Here is a 20109-nt window from a genome sequence, read left to right on the forward strand (position 1 = left end):
GCTTGCTACCTTACCTTGGTGCCATTGTAATTCATCGTGTCGTCTATTTTTGTAGTTTTAATAAAGTTAATCTTTCCAAATAAAGCAAGGAAGAATGTTCTACTTGTCATTAACACACACACACAACAACAAAGGGTTTACGTTAGGAAATCAGAGTTTGTGTTTGTTGTTACAATAATTTCATTCCAAATATTTATAATATTCATAACTTAGTGCACTTGCATACTAAATTTACACTACACATGAGGCCAGGATTATTTTGGCAAGTCAACAAAGTATAGATGGAAATAAACACAGAAATCACATTTAACTAAGTGCAGCTACAGTACAGAAAAAGGTTAGTCACAAATCATTGACTGATGTAATATACAGGTGTGTACATAAGTGAAAGCAGTAGAATTGGTTTGACGAAATTGGCTTTCATTAATATCTTTAGGACATAGAGGCATGCCTCTAGATTGTTCATGTTTAACCTGGTGTGATAGTTTAGCCTTGAGGTTGAGAGAAAAATGGGAATCTTTCAACTTAGTCAGGCACTTGGTAACAAAATGCATAGACAGCCAGATCGCATGTAAGCTTTGGGGTAGTATTCAATCCGGTAGAGAGAAGTAGCTTCTAGAATCCTGAGCAGCGGTATAGAATTAGAAGGATTATATTTCTATGGTATAGAACAAGTCCCTAACAACTACAACAACCCTGTACTACAAAAGGATCAAACAGGGATGTGACCAGCACAACAAAAATACACCATTCTAATGATATTACAATATGAAAGGATAGCTCCTAATTAAAAATGTATATTGTCTACTCCAATCTATAGAAGGTCCCTGTATACCCAATTGGACCATACAACTTAATGGAAGTCCACTACTTTAGTGTCTGTAGCCTGGTCCCAGGTCTGTTTGTGTTTTTGCCTGTTCCATTGTCAAGGGAAACATGTTTGGCATGGCAATTCTATAAGGATTTGAAAAGAGAGCAGAAACAGACTGGCACCCATTCCCCTCTTCTACACACATACCTTCACCTCAAACAACACATCCAGACACCACATGACTGACAGAGACCTCTGAGGTTAGCCTTCAGCAGGAAAACCCCAGTCTGCTCCCTCCCGCTTCCTTCCAATCACTTCACAGAAAATCTCCACCTTTATACAGTTATAGCACAGTAGAAGCTCTGATCGAAGGCCTGTCTGTCTAATAAGTCTAGGGTTTAGAAACACACTGGAACTAAGCCATAATGGTGTACATGACAATCTGTCTGTTGGATAAACAACAGTATAGTAACAGAATCTGTAGTTCCTTGTTTATTGCTTTGGTAATTAGATACCATCAGAGTCGGTACTCCACTGATTGTGTCCATGCCAGTATTGTACCAACACAGAAGAGGTTTAGAGTCATGGCAAAAAGCCCACAAATCGTAAAACAGACTTAAAAAAAACAGCATAATCTGCATGTAACTTGGCTTCTATTGTAATATGGCTTGTACTGATATGATTAATTAGACTCTAAAACAAGGCAATGGCCATTCTAGAGTGTCATCTTAGAGATATGAGTAGATAGACTGATCTAGGGTCTACTGTCAGGGGAGCACATAGTGGAAAACTACTTTGTCCATAAGGTGGTAGACAGAGGTACTGGAATGCTGTAAGGCATGCAGAAGTTATGTATAAATAACATGACTACCATTATCTAAATTCTGATTGTGGACATATCTTCATTTCTTCCCAGTGAAAGTAAATTGCATTTCTTCATTTGCAAAGCAATTGATAGCAACTAAGCAAGCTTCCGATGCTGAGAACCTTCTAGAACTGCAAATGTTGACAAAACAATCAGCTGACAAACCCAACAATGACATGGATGACCTCATACTGACACGATTATTTCCTACATCATTTCTCAAACTCAACCACATCCCAATGAAATAACATTCTATGAATTACAACTATGACAGTTGAAAAGTTTATATGGACCCAAACCTGTAATAGAGGGAGACAGAGGCAGGCTTGAAGCAGTGATTAAAACAGACTGAATAGCGGACAGAGGAAAGAGTACAGAATGGTGGAGGAGGCGGGGTTACTACCAGAACGACGAAGGCTGTGTCATGCTAGTCCAAAGTGCTTTTCTTTGCTTCATCCAAGCTGAACTAACAGTTATGAATGACCAGGAGACACACTCCCCCAGTAGGCTTACAACATACAGCTTGGAACCATCCTCTGTTTTCAGATCAGTGCCAAAAAGGACCAGGAAGCAAGAGGGGAGGTCGATTAAGAGTGTTGAGACATGCCCTAAGGAGACAGACATGCCCTAAGGAGACAGACATGCCCTAAGGAGACAGACATGCCCTAAGGAGACAGACATGCCCTAAGGAGACAGGCATGCCCTAAGGAGACAGACATGCCCTAAGGAGACAGGCATGCAGACAGACATGCCCTAAGGAGACAGGCATGCAGACAGACATGCCCTAAGGAGACAGGCATGCAGACAGACATGCCCTAAGGAGACAGGCATGCAGACAGACATGCCCTAAGGAGACAGGCATGCAGACAGACATGCCCTAAGGAGACAGGCATGCAGACAGACATGCCCTAAGGAGACAGGCATGCAGACAGACATGCAGACAGACTACACTAGGTAATAATAATAATTATAGGCACAAGGAGGCAGTATGGAGTTCCTGGTCTGACGGTGCAGACTGTCTCAATAACTAGGCTCCATTCTCAGCCCATTCGGGTGGACAGCCCAACCTGTGGAAAGAAGGGGAGAGAATGTCAGTGTTTGTCGACAAATATGTACACACAAATACTATTTTCCTCTCTCTTCCTCACACACACCTGTGAGATGTTGATTCCAGTGAGTTTCTCCACAGCAGCTGGTAGTCTGGTCATGATGTCCAGAACCTCTCCGGTCAGTTTGGCAGCGCCCACCTCACCCCCGCCGCTGGAAACCATGGTAACCTTCTGGGCCATGGAGAGGGGTCTGCTGATCTCCTCTGCTATCTAGAGGACAGGAGGAGTGATGGCAGCTTCAGGAAGAGAACAGCAGCAGACAGGACTGCAGTAACAGTACACTACATGTCCATCTGTCATCCATCTATCCTCATATCCACTGAATCTGACCATCCATCCAATCTCTCCATCCATCCGCTTAAACTCTCCATATCTACTGAATCACTTTCCCATAAATCCTTCTCCCTATCCATGCACCCTCCCAGTCCTACTCCCAGTGTGACTGACCAGTGGTAGTTTCTCCAGCAGCATGTCCACCATGGCCCCCTCCCCGTACTGTTTAAAGGCCTCAGCCTTCTTAGCCATCTGCTCTGCCTCGGCACGACCTTTAGCCTCCAGAGCAAACGCCTCAGCATCGCCCCTCATCTACAGACAGGACAGAGAACACATTAGTTCAAATAAACAAAGGTTGCATATATGAAAGAATAAATAAGAACACACTCAGTTGCCAGTTTATTAGGTACACCCATCTAGTACCAGGTAGGGTCCAGAACAGCCTGAATTCTTTGTGCATGGAAACGTTGCTCAATTGGTTTCAAGGGACCTACTCGTGTGGCAGGAAAACATTCCCCAAACCATTACACCACCAGTCTGTACCATTAACACCAGGCTGGATGGGGCCATGGAGTCATGCTGCGGACACCAAATCCTGACTGCCACCAGCATGACGCAACAGGAACCGGGATTCGTCAAGCCAGGCAATGTTTTTCCACTCAATTGTCGAGTGTTGGTGATCGCGTGCCCACTGGAGCTGATAGGAGTGGAACCCGGTGTGGTCGTCTGCTGCAATAGCCCATCCGTGACAAGGACTGTCGAGTTGTGCCTTTCGAGATGCCGTTCTGCGCCGCCATTTGCCTGTTTGTGGCCCACCTCTTAGCACGATCCTTGATGTTCTCCTCCAACCTCTCTCTTATCAACGAGCTGTTTTCACCCACAAGACTGCCGCTGACTAGATGTTTTGTGTTTGTCGCACCATTCTCGGTAAACCCCAGAGACTCGGTAAACCCCAGCTGTTTGAGGTACTGGAACCGGCGCGCCTGGCACCGACGATCACGCCACGCTCAAAGTTGCTTAGGTCACTCGTTTTGCCCATTCTAACGTTCAATTTAACAGAAACTGGATGCCAGTCTGTCCGCTTTATATAGCAGGCAGCGTGACTCATTGTCTGTAGGAGAGAACCATTTTCATGAACAAGGTGGTGTACATAATAAACTTCTGAACCACGTTGTTTTATGAAAAATATATCCAAATGGGAAATGGATGGTTTAATAAGGATGTGTATAATATATGAAACAGGAAGAGAGAGAACTTATCCTAAAGTAAGGTTATATTAAGGGAAGTGAGCGATGTCTCCGAAGGAGGAGACAGGAAATTTAGAATAGAGATGGAAAGAGGAACAGAGAACACTATGGAGAGAGGGGAGGCAGGGGGAGATACAGAGAGTGAGAACAAGTGGATGAAAGGGTGGAAGGGACAGGCTGTCGGGGGGAGCTAAGACAGGAGGCATATCAGACAGCTATTGTACTGGGGGTGAAGAGACAACAGGAGTGACAGAAGAGTGGAGGGACATGATAGAGAAGAGAGAAGGGAGGCGCTGCTGAACTCACTCTGATGGCCTCTGCCTCTGCCTCAGCCTCCATGATGAGCTGTGCCCTGTGAAAGAGAGAGACAGTTTGAGTTGAGCTGAACAAATGTTGGCCCTTTAACAGGACTCACTGTCCAGGACTACTGACGACTACAGAACAGAACATACCCACAGTTCTGACATACTCCCATCATTCCCCTTTTATGGTGCCTTTATTTGCTGTTTACTTTAAAAGGTATTGTAATTAGACATTTAAAGTGTCTCAAAGGAATAGCAATGGTGAACTGGTAGCAATGGTGAACAGAAACAAATGCAAATGGTTGTGGACCTGTAAATAGATCGTTTGCAATGTTTTGCAGTCACTTTTTCCCCAAACATAAATATGCTGCACTGCCCATGAATTCTGAAACATGGTGTAACTGGGAAAAAAGGACAACTACAGTTTGGTTACTAACAGCTATAGCCTACAAACTTCAATGTAAAACATCAACCACAGACTCTCATATCAACTGTCTGTTATAAACTGCGCTCCCTGTTGGATGCATAGGCTAGCTAGAGCAATTTTTAAATGATTATAATAGCCTATCTAATAGGTTCAATTAAATGAGAGATGTGCATGGTCATTCGTTCTATGGCTACTTCAGAAATATGAATATGGCCAGAAAATGAGGAATTTATTCTGCAATGATCATTATTTTAGAACGAAAAAAATAACAGCAAATGATTTCCATCTTATTATTATATTTAGCTACTTGTTTTTGGCTATCAATAAGAGTGTCCTCATAAATTCTTCATTTGCACAATGTTATTTTAGCCTTTTAGCAATGCAACACTAGAAACGTTGTGTACACATGGTCCAGAGTCTGCAGGAGGAGAAGTACATTCTCACCTCAAATTTAGTTTTTATAACTGACAACTTTCACGTGAAAACTGGCTCAACGAGGCCCTGGGTAATGTAACATACCGTTCTGCCTCAGCCAGTCTCTCCAGACGGTATCTCTCTGCCTCAGCAGGCTTCTTCACCGTGGCCTCCAGCTCCATCTCCTTGCGGGTGATCTCCTGCTCCTGCAGCATGATCTGCTGAGACCTCTCCACCACCTTCACCTGCATCGTCTCCTCCTCAATCCGCTGCTTCGTCTTCGCCACCTACATAACCCCAATACCACAACGGATTTACAAAACAACACTCAGACACTTCACATCAAAAGTGATGGCAGTGGAGGGAATTTGAGGATCATGCACATGTCTCAAGTTAGGATTCTGCCCTGTGTAAATAAACGGGAATATTTTCCATTATTAGAACATGACACACTGCCTCGGCTATATTGAGCTTCTGAGTGAGAGGATCATTGCACGGCCCAGAGTTTGGTGGCAGGATACCTGCAGCTGATAGGCCATCTCAGACTCTGCCTTCTTGGTGTTGACCTCGTAGTCGTAGGAGGCCTTCTTCAGCTCGTAGTCTCTCTGGGCTTTGGCCATCTCGATCTCATTCAGATACTGGGCCGACACCTTCTCCTGCATGGCCTGGGCCTCACGGATCACCGCGTCTCGTTTGTACTGAGCCTCTCCGATCCTGGCATCCTTCTGCACCTGAGCTGTCCTAGCTTTACCCAGAGAGGTGAGGTAGTCCTGACAGAGACAGTGTTATTATTATTATTAGAAACATGGTAGTTTGGGTCCAGCATGCTGATTGGCTGAAACAGCATTTCAGCTGTGCGTATATCAGGCAATATACCACAAAAATACTTACTATTCTATTTATGTTCATAACCAGTTTATAATACCAATAAGGCACCTCAGGGGTTTGTGTAATATACCACGGCTAAGGCCTGTGTCCAGGCAGTCCGCTTCGCATCGTGTCAAAGAACAACCCTTTATCATGATATATTGGCCATATATCACACACCTTTGAGACTTATTGCTATTATAAACTGGTTATGAACATAAACAGAACAGTAAACAAGTATTTTTGTGCAGCAATTTGTCTTGCATTCTCGAACACCGACTTTCAAAAAGGCATTTACATTTTTACCAAATCTGTGCTAATATCTAAATTTCAGACTGTTTTCTGTAATAATCCTTGTGTGACCTTCATACCGTAACGTCGCTGTATATTTGTCAGAGCGAACAAACCTGGTCGTCGTGAACGTCTTTGAGCGTGTAGCTGACCACGCCGATGCCCATGTTGACCAGGTCAGAGGAGGCCACCTTGAACACCTGCTCAGAAAACTTCTTACGGTCCTGGTAGATCTCCTACAGGGGAAGGATAATATAATAATACCATTTAGAAGACACTTTTATACATTTTTGTATTGGTGGCCCCAACGGGGATCTAACCCATGAACCCTGGCGTTGCAAGCGCCATGCTCTACTAACTGAGCCACAAAGGACAAGTGGGTTGTTTACGTGCTGCTGTGCAGTTTGTTGCTAATGTTTCTTTGCTACCTGCCAACGTTACGGTTTTTATTATTTTTCCCCCTCGCACAACTTTTTTCATTCAACTTTTTCACCCCGGACCCTTTATCTGGACATGGTTCTACACGACCTCCACCAGCCGAAGCTAAGAAGTAACATTAAACCTTCTAATTGCAGTCACTGTACTCATAATATACAAGAGAACGATCGCCTTACGGCGAGGACAGCTGTGCTGCAAGCTCAGCTTCAGACGCAATCGTTAAGCAAGGGTCATTTAAGTGTAGGAAATGATGAAACAGCGTCTGTGCCACCAGTGGGTACAGATAGTAGGATATAAATCCCTTCGCACAGTCCCCGCAGCCGGACAACTTTCTCATGGCTTCTGGAAGGAAATGCTGTAGGAATGCTCAACCAGTGTCGCTCATTCAGCAGACAGAAACTTTCAACCGGTTCTCCCCATTTAGCAACGAGTCGGTCCGAGTCTTCTCTCCACCCGTTGCGGGGTCTGAGAGGCTGAAGCCTCCCACCATTAGCTCTGACAAATTGAACACCCTAGTCATTGCCGACTCCATTACCTGCAGTATTAGACTTAAAACAAATCATCCAGCGATCATACACTGTTTACCAGGGGGCAGGGCTACCGACGTTAAGGCTAATCTGAAGATGATGCTGGCTAAAGCTAAAACTGGCGAGTGTAGATAGTATAGGAATATTGTTATCCACGTCGGCACCAATGATGTTACGATGAAACAGTCAGAGGCCACCAAGCAGTCTCTCACAACTCAATCGCTGGTTGAAAACTGTTTTCTGCCCCTCCCAAAAGATAGAATTTGTAGATAATTGGCCCTCTTTCTGGGACTCACCCACAAACAGGACCAAGCCTGGCCTGCTGAGTAGTGACAGACTCCATCCTAGCTGGAGGGGTGCTCTCATCATATTTATGAACATAGACAGGGCTCTAACTCGTCTAGCTCCACAATGAGATAGGGTGCAGCCTGCCAGCTTAGTGGAGTCTGCCACTAGCACAGTCAGTGTAGTTAGCTCAGCTAACCTCATTGAGACCATGTCTGTGCCTCGATCTTGGTTGGGCAAAACTAAACATGGTGGTGTTCGCCTTAGCAATCTCACTGGAATAAAGACCTCCTCCATTCCTGCCATTATTGAAAGAGATTGTGATTTCTCACATCTCAAAATAGGGCTCCTTAATGTTTGATCCCTCACTTCAAAAGGCAGTTATAGTCAATGAACGAATCACTGATCATAATCTTGATGTGATTAGCCTGACTGAAACATGGCTTAAGCCTGATGAATTTACTGTGTCAAATGAGACCTCTCCTCCTGGTTACACTAGTGACCATATCCCCCACGCATTGGCGTGGAGGTGTTGCTAACATTTATGATAGCAAATTTAAATTTACAACAAAAAAATACTGTTTTCATCTTCTAGTCGTGGAATCTATGCAGCCTACTCAATCACTTTTTATAGCTACTGTTTACAGGACTCCTGGGCCATATATAGCGCTCCTCACCGAGTTCCCTGAATTCCTATCAGACCTTGTAGTCATGGCAGATAATATTCACCTTTTTGGTGACTTGAATACTCACATGGAAAAGTCCACAGACCCACTCCAAAAGGCTTTCGGAGCCATCATTGACTCAGTGGGTTTTGTCCAACATGTCTCCGGACCTACTCACTGCCACAGTCATACTCTGGACCTAGTTTTACTTCCGGGGCCAACAGAGATGGCCGCCTCGCTTCGCGTTCCTAGGAAACTATGCAGTTTTTTGTTTTTTTACGTGTTATTTCTTACATTGGTACCCCAGGTCATCTTAGGTTTCATTATACAGTCGAGAAGAACTACTGAACATAAGAGCAGCGTCAACTCACCATCAGTAGGACCAAGAATATGACTTTCGCGAAGCAGATCCTGTGTTCTGCCTTTCACCCAGGACAACGGAATGGATCCCAGCCGGCGACCCCAAAACACGACTTCGTAAAAGGGGGAAACGGAGCGGTCTTCTGGTCAGACTCCGGAGACGGGCACATCGTGCACCACTCCCTAGCATTCTTCTCGCCAATGTCCAGTCTATTGACAACAAGGTTGATGAAATCCGAGCAAGGGTAGCATTCCAGAGGGACATCAGAGACTGTAACGTTCTTTGCTTCACGGAAACATGGCTCACTGGAGAGACGCTATCGGAGTCGGTGCAGCCAACTGGTTTCTCCACGCATCGCGCAGACAGAAACAAACATGTTTCTGGTAAGAAGAGGGGCGGGGGCGTATGCTTCATGGTTAACGTGACGTGGTGTGATCATAACAACATACAGGTACTCAAGTCCTTCTGTTCACCTGATTTAGAATTCCTCACAATCAAATGTTGACCGCATTATCTACCAAGGGAATTCTCTTCGATTATAATCACAGCCGTATATATTCCCCCCCAAGCAGACACATCGATGGCTCTGAACGAACTTTATTTGACTGTTTGCAAACTGGAATCCATTTATCCGGAGGCTGCATTCATTGTAGCTGGGGATTTTAACAAGGCTAATCTGAAAACAAGACTCCCTAAATTTTATCAGCATATCGATTGCGCAACCAGGGCTGGAAAAACCTTGGATCACTGCTATTCTAACTTCCGCGACGCATATAAGGCCCTGCCCCGCCCTCCTTTTGGAAAAGCTGACCACGACTCCATTTTGTTGATCCCTGCCTACAGACAGAAACTAAAACAAGAAGCTCCCGCGCTGAGGTCTGTTCAACGCTGGTCCGACCAATCTGATTCCACACTCCAAGACTGCTTCCATCACGTGGACTGGGATATGTTTCGTATTGCGTCAGACAACAACATTGACGAATACGCTGATTCGGTGAGCGAGTTCATTAGAACGTGCGTTGAAGATGTCGTTCCCATAGCAATGATTAAAACATTCCCAAACCAGAAACCGTGGATTGATGGCAGCATTCGCGTGAAACTGAAAGCCCGAACCACTGCTTTTAATCAGGGCAAGGTGACCGGAAACATGACCGAATACAAACAGTGTAGCTATTCCCTCCGCAAGGCAATCAAACAAGCTAAGCGTCAGTATAGAGACAAAGTAGAATCTCAATTCAACGGCTCAGACACAAGAGGTATGTGGCAGGGTCTACAGTCAATCACGGATTATAAAAAGAAAACCAGCCCCATCACGGACCAGGCTGTCTTGCTCCCAGGCAGACTAAATAACTTTTTTGCCCGCTTTGAGGACAATACAGTGCCACTGACACGGCCCGCAACTAAAACATGCGGACTCTCCTTCACCGCAGCCGACGTGAGGAAAACATTTAAACGTGTCAACCCTCGCAAGGCTGCAGGCCCAGACGGCATCCCCAGCCGCGCCCTCAGAGCATGCGCAGACCAGCTGGCTGGTGTGTTTACGGACATATTCAATCAATCCCTATCCCAGTCTGCTGTTCCCACATGCTTCAAGAGGGCCACCATTGTTCCTGTTCCCAGGCATTCAACACCATAGTGCCCTCCAAGCTCGTCATCAAGCTCGAGACCCTGGGTCTCGACCCCGCCCTGTGCAACTGTTTACTGGACTTCCTGACGGGCCGCCCCCAGGTGGTGAGGGTAGGCAACAACATTACCACCCCGCTGATCCTCAACACTGGGGCCCCACAAGGGTGCGTTCTGAGCCCTCTCCTGTACTCCCTGTTCACCCACGACTGCGTGGCCACGCACGCCTCCAACTAAATCATCAAGTTTGCGGACGACACAACAGTGGTAGGCTTGATTACCAACAACGACGAGACGGCCTACAGGGAGGAGGTGAGGGCCCTCGAGTGTGGTGTCAGGAAAATAACCTCACACTCAACGTCAACAAAACTAAGGAGATGATTGTGGACTTCAGGAAACAGCAGAGGGAACACCCCCCTATCCACATCGATGGAACAGTAGTGGAGAGGGTAGTAAGTCAAGTTCCTCGGCGTACACATCACAGACAAACTGAATTGGTCCACCCACACAGACAGCATCGTGAAGGCGGCGCAGCAGTGCCTCTTCAACCTCAGGAGGCTGAAGAAATTCGGCTTGTTACCAAAAGCACTCACAAACTTCTACAGATACACAATCGAAAGCATCCTGTCGGGCTGTATCACCGCCTGGTACGGCAACTGCTCCGCCCACAACCGTAAGGCTCTCCAGAGGGTAGTGAGGTCTGCACAACGCATCACCGGGGGCAAACTACCTGCCCTCCAGGACACCTACACCACCCGATGTCACAGGAAGGCCATAAAGATCATCAAGGACAACAACCACCCAAGCCACTGCCTGTTCACCCCGCGATCATCCAGAAGGCGAGGTCAGTACAGGTGCATCAAAGCTGGGACCGAGAGACTGAAAAACAGCTTCTATCTCATGGCCATCAGACTGTTAAACAGCCACCACTAACATTGAGTGGCTGCTGCCAACACACTGACTCAACTCCAGCCACTTTAATAATGGGAATGGATGTAAAATGATGTAAAATATATCACTAGCCACTTTAAACAATGCTACCTTATATAATGTTTACATATCCTACATTATTAATCTCATATGTCTACGTATATGCTGTACTCTATATCATCTACTGCATCTTTATGTAATACATGTATCACTAGCCACTTTAACTATGCCACTTTGTTTACATACTCATCTCATATGTATATACTGCACTCAATACCATCTACTGTATCTTGCCTATGCCGCTCTGTACCATCACTCATTCATATATCTTTATGTACATATTCTTTATCCCCTTACACTTGTGTCTATAAGGTAGTAGTTTTGGAATTGTTAGCTAGATTACTTGTTGGTTATTACTGCATTGCCGGAACTAGAAGCACAAGCATTTCGCTACACTCGCATTAACATCTGCTAACCATGTGTATGTGACAAATAAAATGTTGGAATAAATATTGTGAATCTTAATGTTTTTCCTCATAATCCGGGACTATCGGACCAGCATTTTATTACATTTGCAATCGCAATAAATAATCTACTCAGACACGAACCAAGGATCATCAAAAGCCATGCTATAGTCTCAGACAACCCAGAGATTCTTAGATGTCCTTCCAGACTCCCTCCACCTACCCAAGGACGTCAGAGTACAAAATCAGTTAACCACCAAAGTGAGGAACTAAATGTAACCTTGCCTAACACCCTAGATGCAGTCGCACCCCTAAAAACGAACAAAATGGGTCATAAGAAACTAGCTCCCTGGTATACAGAAAATACCCGAGCCCTGAAGCAAGCTTCCAGAAAATTGGAACGGAAACGGCGCTACACCAAATCTTTCGACTGGCATGGAAAGACAGTACCGTGCAGTATCGAAGAGCCCTCACTGATGCTCGATCATCCTATTTTTCCAACTTCATTGAGGAGAAGAAGAACAATCCAACATTTCTTTTTGATACTGTCGCAAAGCTAACTAAAAAGCAGCATTCCCCAAGAGAGGATGGCTTTCACTTCAGCAGTGATAAAATCATGAACTTCTTTGATGAAAAGATCATGATACATTAGAAAGCAAATTACGGACTCCTCTTTAAATCTGCGTATTTCTCCAAAGCTCAGTTGTTCTGAGTCTGCACAACTCTGCCAGGACCTAGGATCAACGGAGAAAAGCACGTTTTTTTAAATACTATATCTCAACACATGGATGAAAATAGTCTTGGCCTCTAAACCTTCAAGCTGCATACTGGACCATACCAGCTAAACTACTGAAAGAGCTGCTTCCTGTGCTTGGCCCTCCTATGTTGAACATAATAACAGGCTCTCTATCCACCGGATGTGTACCAAACTCACTAAAAGTGGCAGTAATAAAGCCTCTTGAAAAAGCCAAACCTTGACCCAAAAAATATCAAAAAGTATTGGCCTATATCGAATCTCCCATTCCTCTCAAAAGCTTCAGTCTGGTTTTAGACCCCATCATAGCACTGAGACTGCACTTGTGACGGTGGTAAATTACCTTTAAATGGCGTCAGACCAAGGCTCTGCATCTGTCCTCCTAGACCTTAGTGCTGCTTTTGATACCATCAATCACCACATTATTTTGGAGAGACTGGGAACCCAAATTTGTCTACACGGACAAGTTCTGGCCTGGTTCAGATCTTATCTGTCGGAAAGATATGTTTGTTTCTGTGGATGGTTTGTCTTCTGACAAATCAACTGTACATTTCGGTGTTCCGTTTAGGGACCACTAAATCAATCGGAAACATAATGTTAACTTTCACTGCTATGCGGACGATGCACAGCTGTACATTTCGATGAAACATGGTGAAGCCCCAAAATTGCCTTCCCTGAAAGCCTGTGTTTCAGACATAAGGAAGTGGATGGCGGCAAATGTTTTACTTTTAAACTCGGACGAAACAGAGATGCTAGTTCTAGGTCCCAAGAGACAAAAGGTATTTTCTGTTGGATCTGACCATTAATCTTGATGGTTGTACAGTCGTCTCAAATAAAACTGAAGGACCTCGGCGTTACTCTGGACCCTGATCTCTTTCGATGAACATATCAAGAACATTGCAAGGACAGATTTTTTTCTGTCTTCGTAACATCGCAAAAATCAGAAACTTTCTGTCCAAAAATGATGCAGAAAAATGTATCCATGCTTTGTCATTTCTAGATTAGACTACTGCAATGCTCTAATATCCGGCTAAAGCACTAAATAACTTTAGTAACTTTAACTGCTAAACACGGCTGCTAGAATCTTGACTAAAACCCCAAAATGTTATCATATTACTCCAGTGCTAGCCACTCTACACTGGCTTCCTGTTAAGGCTAGGGCTGATTTCAAGGTTTTACTGCTAACCTACAAAGCATTGCATTGCAAAGCATTTCTAAGGTCTTCGAAAGCCAAGTGAACAAACAGATTACCGACCATTTCGAATCTCACCATACCTTCTCTGCTATGCAATCTGGTTTCAGAGCTGGTCATGGGTGCACCCTCAGCCACGGTCAACGTCCTAAACGATATCTTAACTGCCATCGATAAGAAACATTACTGTGCAGCCGTATTCATTGATCTGGCCAAGGCTTTCGACTCTGTCAATCACCACATCCTCATCGGCAGACTCGACAGCCTTGGTTTCTCAAATGATTGCCTCGCCTGGATCACCAACTACTTCTCTGATAGAGTTCAGTGTGTCAAATCGGAGGGTCTGCTGTCCGGACCTCTGGCAGTCTCTATGGGGTGCCACAGGGTTCAACTCTTGGACCAACTCTCTTCTCTGTATACATCAATGATGTCGCTCTTGCTGCTGGTGAGTCTCTGATGCACCTCTACGACACCATTCTGTATACTTCTGGCCCTTCTTTGGACACTGTGTTAACAACCCTCCAGGCAAGCTTTAATGCCATACAACTCTCCTTCCGTGGCCTCCAATTGCTCATAAATACAAGTAAAACTAAATGCATGCTCTTCAACCGATCGCTGCCTGCACCTGCCCGCCTGTCCAACATCCCTACTCTGGACGGCTCGGACTTACAATACGTGGACAACTACAAATACCTAGGTGTCTGGTTAGACTGTAAACTCTCCTTCCAGACCCATATCAAACATCTCCAATCCAAAGTTAAATCTAGAATTGGCTTCCTATTTCGCAACAAAGCATCCTTCACTCATTCTGCCAAACATACCCTCGTAAAACTGACCATCCTACCAATCCTCGACTTCGGCGATGTAATTTACAAAATAGCCTCCAATACCCTACTCAACAAATTGGATGCAGTCTATCACAGTGCAATCCGTACACTACCCACCATTGCGACCTGTACGCTCTCGTTGGCTGGCCCTCGCTTCATACTCGTCGCCAAACCCACTAGCTCCAGGTCATCTACAAGACCCTGCTAGGTAAAGTCCCCCCTTATCTCAGCTCGCTGGTCACCATAGCATCACCCACCTGTAGCACACGCTCCAGCAGGTATATCTCTCTGGTCACCCCCAAAACCAATTCTTTCTTTGGCCGCCTCTCCTTCCAGTTCTCTGCTGCCAATGACTGGAACGAACTACAAAAATCTCTGAAACTGGAAACACTTATCTCCCTCACTAGCTTTAAGCACCAACTGTCAGAGCAGCTCACAGATTGCACCTGTACATAGCCCACCTATAATTTAGCCCAAACAACTGCCTCTTTCCCTACTGTATTTATTTATTTTGCTCCTTTGCATCCCATTATTTTTATTTCTACTTTGCACATTCTTCCACTGCAAATCTACATTTCCAGTGTTTTACTTGCTATATTGTATTTACTTGGCCACCATGGCCTTTTTTTTGCCTTTACCTCCCTTATCTCACATAATTTGCTCACATCATATATAGACTTGTTTATACTGTATTATTGACTGTATGTTTGTTTTACTCCATGTGTAACTCTGTGTCGTTGTATGTGTCAAACTGCTTTGCTTTATCTTGGCCAGGTCGCAATTGTAAATGAGAACTTGTTCTCAACTTGCCTACCTGGTTAAATAAAGGTGAAATAAATAAAAATAAATAAAAAATTGCATAGGCTTGCTCCTACCTATATTTCTGATTTGGTCCTGCTGTACATACCTACATGTACGCTACGGTCACAAGACGCAGGCCTCCTTACTGTACCTAGAATTTCTAAGCAAACAGCTGGAGGCAGGGCTTTCTCCTATAAAGCTAATTTTTTATGGAATGGTCTGCCTATCCATGTGAGAGACACAGACTCGGTCTCGACCTTTAAGTCTTTTTTGAAGACTCAGCTCTTCGGTAGGTCCTATGACTAAGTGTAGCCTGGCCCAGGGGTGTGAAGGTGAACGGAAAGGCACTGGAGCAACGAACCGCCATTGCCTGGCCGGTTCCCCTCTTTCCACTGGGATTCTCTGCCTCTAACCCTATTACGGGGGCTGAGTCACTGGCTTACTGGTGCTCTTCCATGCTGTCCCTAGGAGGGGTGCGTCACTTGAGTGGGTTGAGTCACTGACGTGATCTTCCTGTCCGGGTTGACGCCCCCCTCAGGTTTGTGGAGATCATTGTAGGCTATACCCGGCCTCGCTTCAGGCTAGTAGGTTGGTGGTTGAAGATATCCTTCTTGTGCTGTTTTGGACCCTCTCTCTACCGCACCTGCTGTCTCTAACTCTGAATGATCGGCTATGAAAAGCCAACTGACATTTACTCCTGAGGTGCTAACCTGTGACACTGTCTACAACCACTGTGATTATTATGATTTGACTCTGCTGGTCATCTATGAAAGTTTGAACATCTTGGCCACGTTCTGTTATAATCTCCACCCAGCACAGCCAGAAGAGGACTGCCCCCCCCTCAGAGCCGGATTCCTCTTTAGGTTTCTTCATAGGTTCCGGCATTTCTAGGGAGTTTGTCCTAGCCACCGTGCTTCTACATAAACATTGCTTGCTGTTTGAGGTTTTAGGGTGAGTTTCTGTACAGCACTTTGTGACATCAGCTGATGTAAAAAGGGCTTTATAAATAAATTTGATTGATAAGGGTCGACCAGCCATAACGAGTGTACCCATGAGTGTTCCTGTCAAATTGGCCTGTTCTGAGGGGCTTTGTCACTTCTAGTATTTCTGTATCTATGTGGGGAGGTGGTGACACCAGTAGCACACAGAGGAGATCAGCCAGAGATACACAGGAAGTAAATGACAGACCAGGGGAATGAAAGGAAGCATGTTACTATTACATATGTTATAATAACTATAATCCATTAATGCTCTAAGTTGCCAGGCAGGTTTGCTAGCCTTTTGGTAAGTTATGAGAAAAGCCAACGATGAGAAAAACAAGCTATGGCTTGTAGGTTGAAGTCAGCGAGACATTGAGCAATTCAAAAGACCAAGGCACTCCTTATGGAAGAGAAAAGAACACCAGAGGCAACACATGCCCTTTATCAGGACATGGTGCGGTGTGTAGCCAACCTCAACAGTCAGATGGGCGATGATGGCCCTCTGGTGCCCCTCCAGTGTTTCCAGGGCGATGTTGGAGACCTCAGCCTCAGACTTCCCCATGAACATCTGACAGGCCGTGGCCAGCATCTCCTTGTTCTGACCCTGGATCTTCACCTGCCAGAGGTCAGGGGTTAGAGGTCAAAGATCACATAGGACAAATGTGAGGTCAAATGTACCTATCCAATCAGAATACATGGCTACTTTCACATGTACACTGGGTGGGGTGTTGACTTCTAAGTCCATACTTGGGCGATGCCAGTGACAGAGATGGGCACTCCATGACGGGTGTACACCTTATCACTCTTCACATTCAGAGTCAGGGTGTTCAGAGTGATCCTAACAGAGACAGAGAGAAGTGGTTCAAAGAGGGAAAGTACAGTGAGAATAGAGGGGATAGTGAGAGGGATGGAGAAGAAAGTGAGTCAGACAGAGAGAATAACCACAACTACAGGTGACAGATAGATTGTGTTGCATTATAAGCTTAAAATAGTAGCCTGGTATTCATATAGGCTCATTTAACTACTAACATTACAGTAAAAGTAGAGAATACACGGGGACTATGGGGCCTTTTTCTCTATACATTAATAGAATCCCTGAATGAAACCTGGATAGATGAACAGATGGATAACTGAAAGAAGAAGGGGAGGGAGAGATAGCCACCTCTGGATCTGTTGAATATAGGGGAGGACAAACACTCTTCCTCCAGCGATCATTAGAGGAGGGGAACGACCAAAGCCTGGAGGAGAAGTGAAGAAGAGAGAGCAATCAGACTGACAGAGAAAAGGGAAAACAATTGCCTTAGTATATACTAAAAAGGAGTGGGTTATTTGAAAATATGAGAGATGAGTTTACATTAGGCTATACTCTCGGTCAACACAGTAGTACACACAATTAAGATGTCATGTACACACTGAGTCTATGACATATATTAATTTGCCTACATATAGGACTATATTGCAACACCACATTCCATACAATACAATGTAAGTGAGGAGCTAGCCTAGTGACAGCTGGTATTGTAAAAAGTTAACAAAGTACTGTACTGTTTGAGCTGAACCCGATTAGAGATTCCTGTCCTGGTTTACTACACACTGTGACATCCGGGGTACGTTCAGCAGGACACAATGTTTTGTAACATTCAGATAGAAATATGTAATATAGAACAAACATGCCTCTCCGACACATAGATCAAGGAATCACGTTGGCTCTATTAATGACTTTTCTATCAGCAAAGTTTGACAACTGAAAGTGGCCCAGAGTTGCTAAATGGTATCACATGACACTTGATGATAGGCTAAAGTGAGTCACATGTCACTTGGCCCTGCATGACGTTTTACTGTTACTTGTACTGTAAACAATCACATACAGTAAACAACATAGGCCTATTATAGTTTCAAGAAGGGTCATAATAATATTGGGCCATGTAGGGCGATGGGGGTAAGGCTGGGTAGATTACCCAACCTGTTTTTTTTGGAGGGTTCTGTATAGTGCCATATAAGATTATGTTATTAAATATTAACACATAAAACAAAGCATCTTACCAGACACCACCATGGCTTCATTGGGTCCACATGTGTAGAACATCTTGATTTGGACCTAAGAGCTGTTTTGGTTAAGATTGTCAACGTCATTAGACAGTTTCCACTTGGTTGGCTTAATCTTTCAAGAATCCCTGGGGTAGTAAGGTTACTAGTCTTTTGCTGCTAGTCCCAATTCCAAATAGTTACTTTTGTGGTTAGTACTTGTGCTGAGAAAAAGTAGGGCAATCAACTTGTGAAAAAGTGACAGACAGTCTGGGTGGACGTACAACAGACTACAGTTGAGAGAGAACGTTATTTGGCAGAATGGGACAGGGGCGCTCCATCTCATCTGGGACCTAAGCAGATTGATGGGACGTTAAATTAGCCATGTGGATCCTCCAACAGTGTCGTTCGTGAATCCATGGCTTATGCCGGAAGTTACATTATCATACTTACCGTTACCGTCTGCCAATATGTTACAGCTAGCTACATAGTTACCACAGCGAGAGTTTCTCTACGGTCTCTGGTTACCATAACTAGCTAGTTACGTCAACAATGTGAACGTTAAATACAGCAGATAGCTAACGTTAGTTAGTGCATTTACTATAGCCGTGTACTGTCACCCATGCTGACCCACCCTATTCTGTCTCACGGCTTCACATCACTCCCCATGAACCACATCAAATATTAAATTTATCTCTTCACAGCTAATTCTGACCACACTGTCAAGTACGTAGCTAGCTAACTTGCTACTCTATGCCCGCGTCTCAAACAAATTTGCTAGTTTAAGATTGCTGGCTGAAAATCAAACGTTTACCTTACGCTAGCTAGGTCCATAACAACCACAAACAAGAAACAAATACTTGTTATCTTGCCTACTGTAACTTACCAATCGATTCTCCCTAAAGATATGTTTCCCTAAATCGTCGTGTACACTCCAGATGGTTTCCATATACTCCGATTTACGTGACTTGACGACTGGCAACAAAATGTTACTTAACGTAACGTAATGGAGTGCAAATTCTGACCACGCCCCCTTAGGAGTATAGTGGAAATAACGCCCTCTGGTGGTCAAACTGCAGACATTCTATACCTAGAGAAATGTTAAGGGCGCGGGGGGCAACATAGGGGGAGGGTTGTCTACCTTTTTGCTTTGAGGAGGGTTGTGTTTTTTTATTGGGCACAGGGGAGGGTAGTGCATTTTTCCCATGGTTTACATTCGCTCTTTTGCATTATTTATTTTATCCTTGCCACATTTCCTCATCTGCTTGCATGCACCTCCCCTATGTCAATGTGTTTTGGTACTTCCCTTTTCCACTGCGCTTTTCGACATGCTAACTTTTACTACCACAGGTCAATGTAGTCTACCCGTCTGTCTATCCTGTCCTCTATCCACCATTCATAGTGACAATACTGGAAAGTGGATCGTTTGTCAAGATCTGCAATAGGCTAACTAGCAATCATACCACACATAAAAGTATCCAAAGCCTGATCAATTTTCAATATGAACCCACAAGAAAAAATATGAATAGCTAATAGGCAGGGGAGAGGCGAGGTGTATCATTGTGCATGAAATAAGTATTTGCATCCACCCCCTTATGTTATTCTTATTTCTTCTTTTTTTTTTTTGCACT

General features: G+C 44.6%; 1 protein-coding gene across 2 annotated transcripts; it reads right to left on the reverse strand.

Moving 5' to 3' along the window:
* Positions 1-42: 42 nt before the first annotated feature.
* On the reverse strand, positions 43-19494 carry LOC109907785 (flotillin-1-like). Of its 2 annotated transcripts, XM_031788249.1 has the most exons (12): positions 19365-19494; positions 18497-18558; positions 17616-17691; positions 17201-17291; positions 16926-17069; positions 6723-6842; positions 5970-6218; positions 5554-5735; positions 4612-4657; positions 3233-3370; positions 2831-2995; positions 43-2743 (listed from the first exon to the last, which is right to left on the reverse strand). In XM_031788249.1, exons 2-12 carry the CDS (start codon positions 18537-18539, stop codon positions 2717-2719), a joined length of 1281 nt encoding a protein of 426 aa, XP_031644109.1. In that variant the 5' UTR covers positions 18540-18558; positions 19365-19494; the 3' UTR covers positions 43-2716. The 2 variants fall into 2 exon arrangements, with proteins under 2 accessions (XP_031644109.1, XP_031644113.1); XM_031788253.1 differs by lacking the exon at positions 18497-18558 and having other exon boundaries at positions 132-2743; positions 19365-19477.
* Between the last annotated feature and the right edge of the window lie 615 nt (positions 19495-20109).

Source organism: Oncorhynchus kisutch, linkage group LG2 (genome assembly GCF_002021735.2).
Source record: "Oncorhynchus kisutch isolate 150728-3 linkage group LG2, Okis_V2, whole genome shotgun sequence".
Taxonomy (NCBI): domain Eukaryota; kingdom Metazoa; phylum Chordata; class Actinopteri; order Salmoniformes; family Salmonidae; genus Oncorhynchus; species Oncorhynchus kisutch.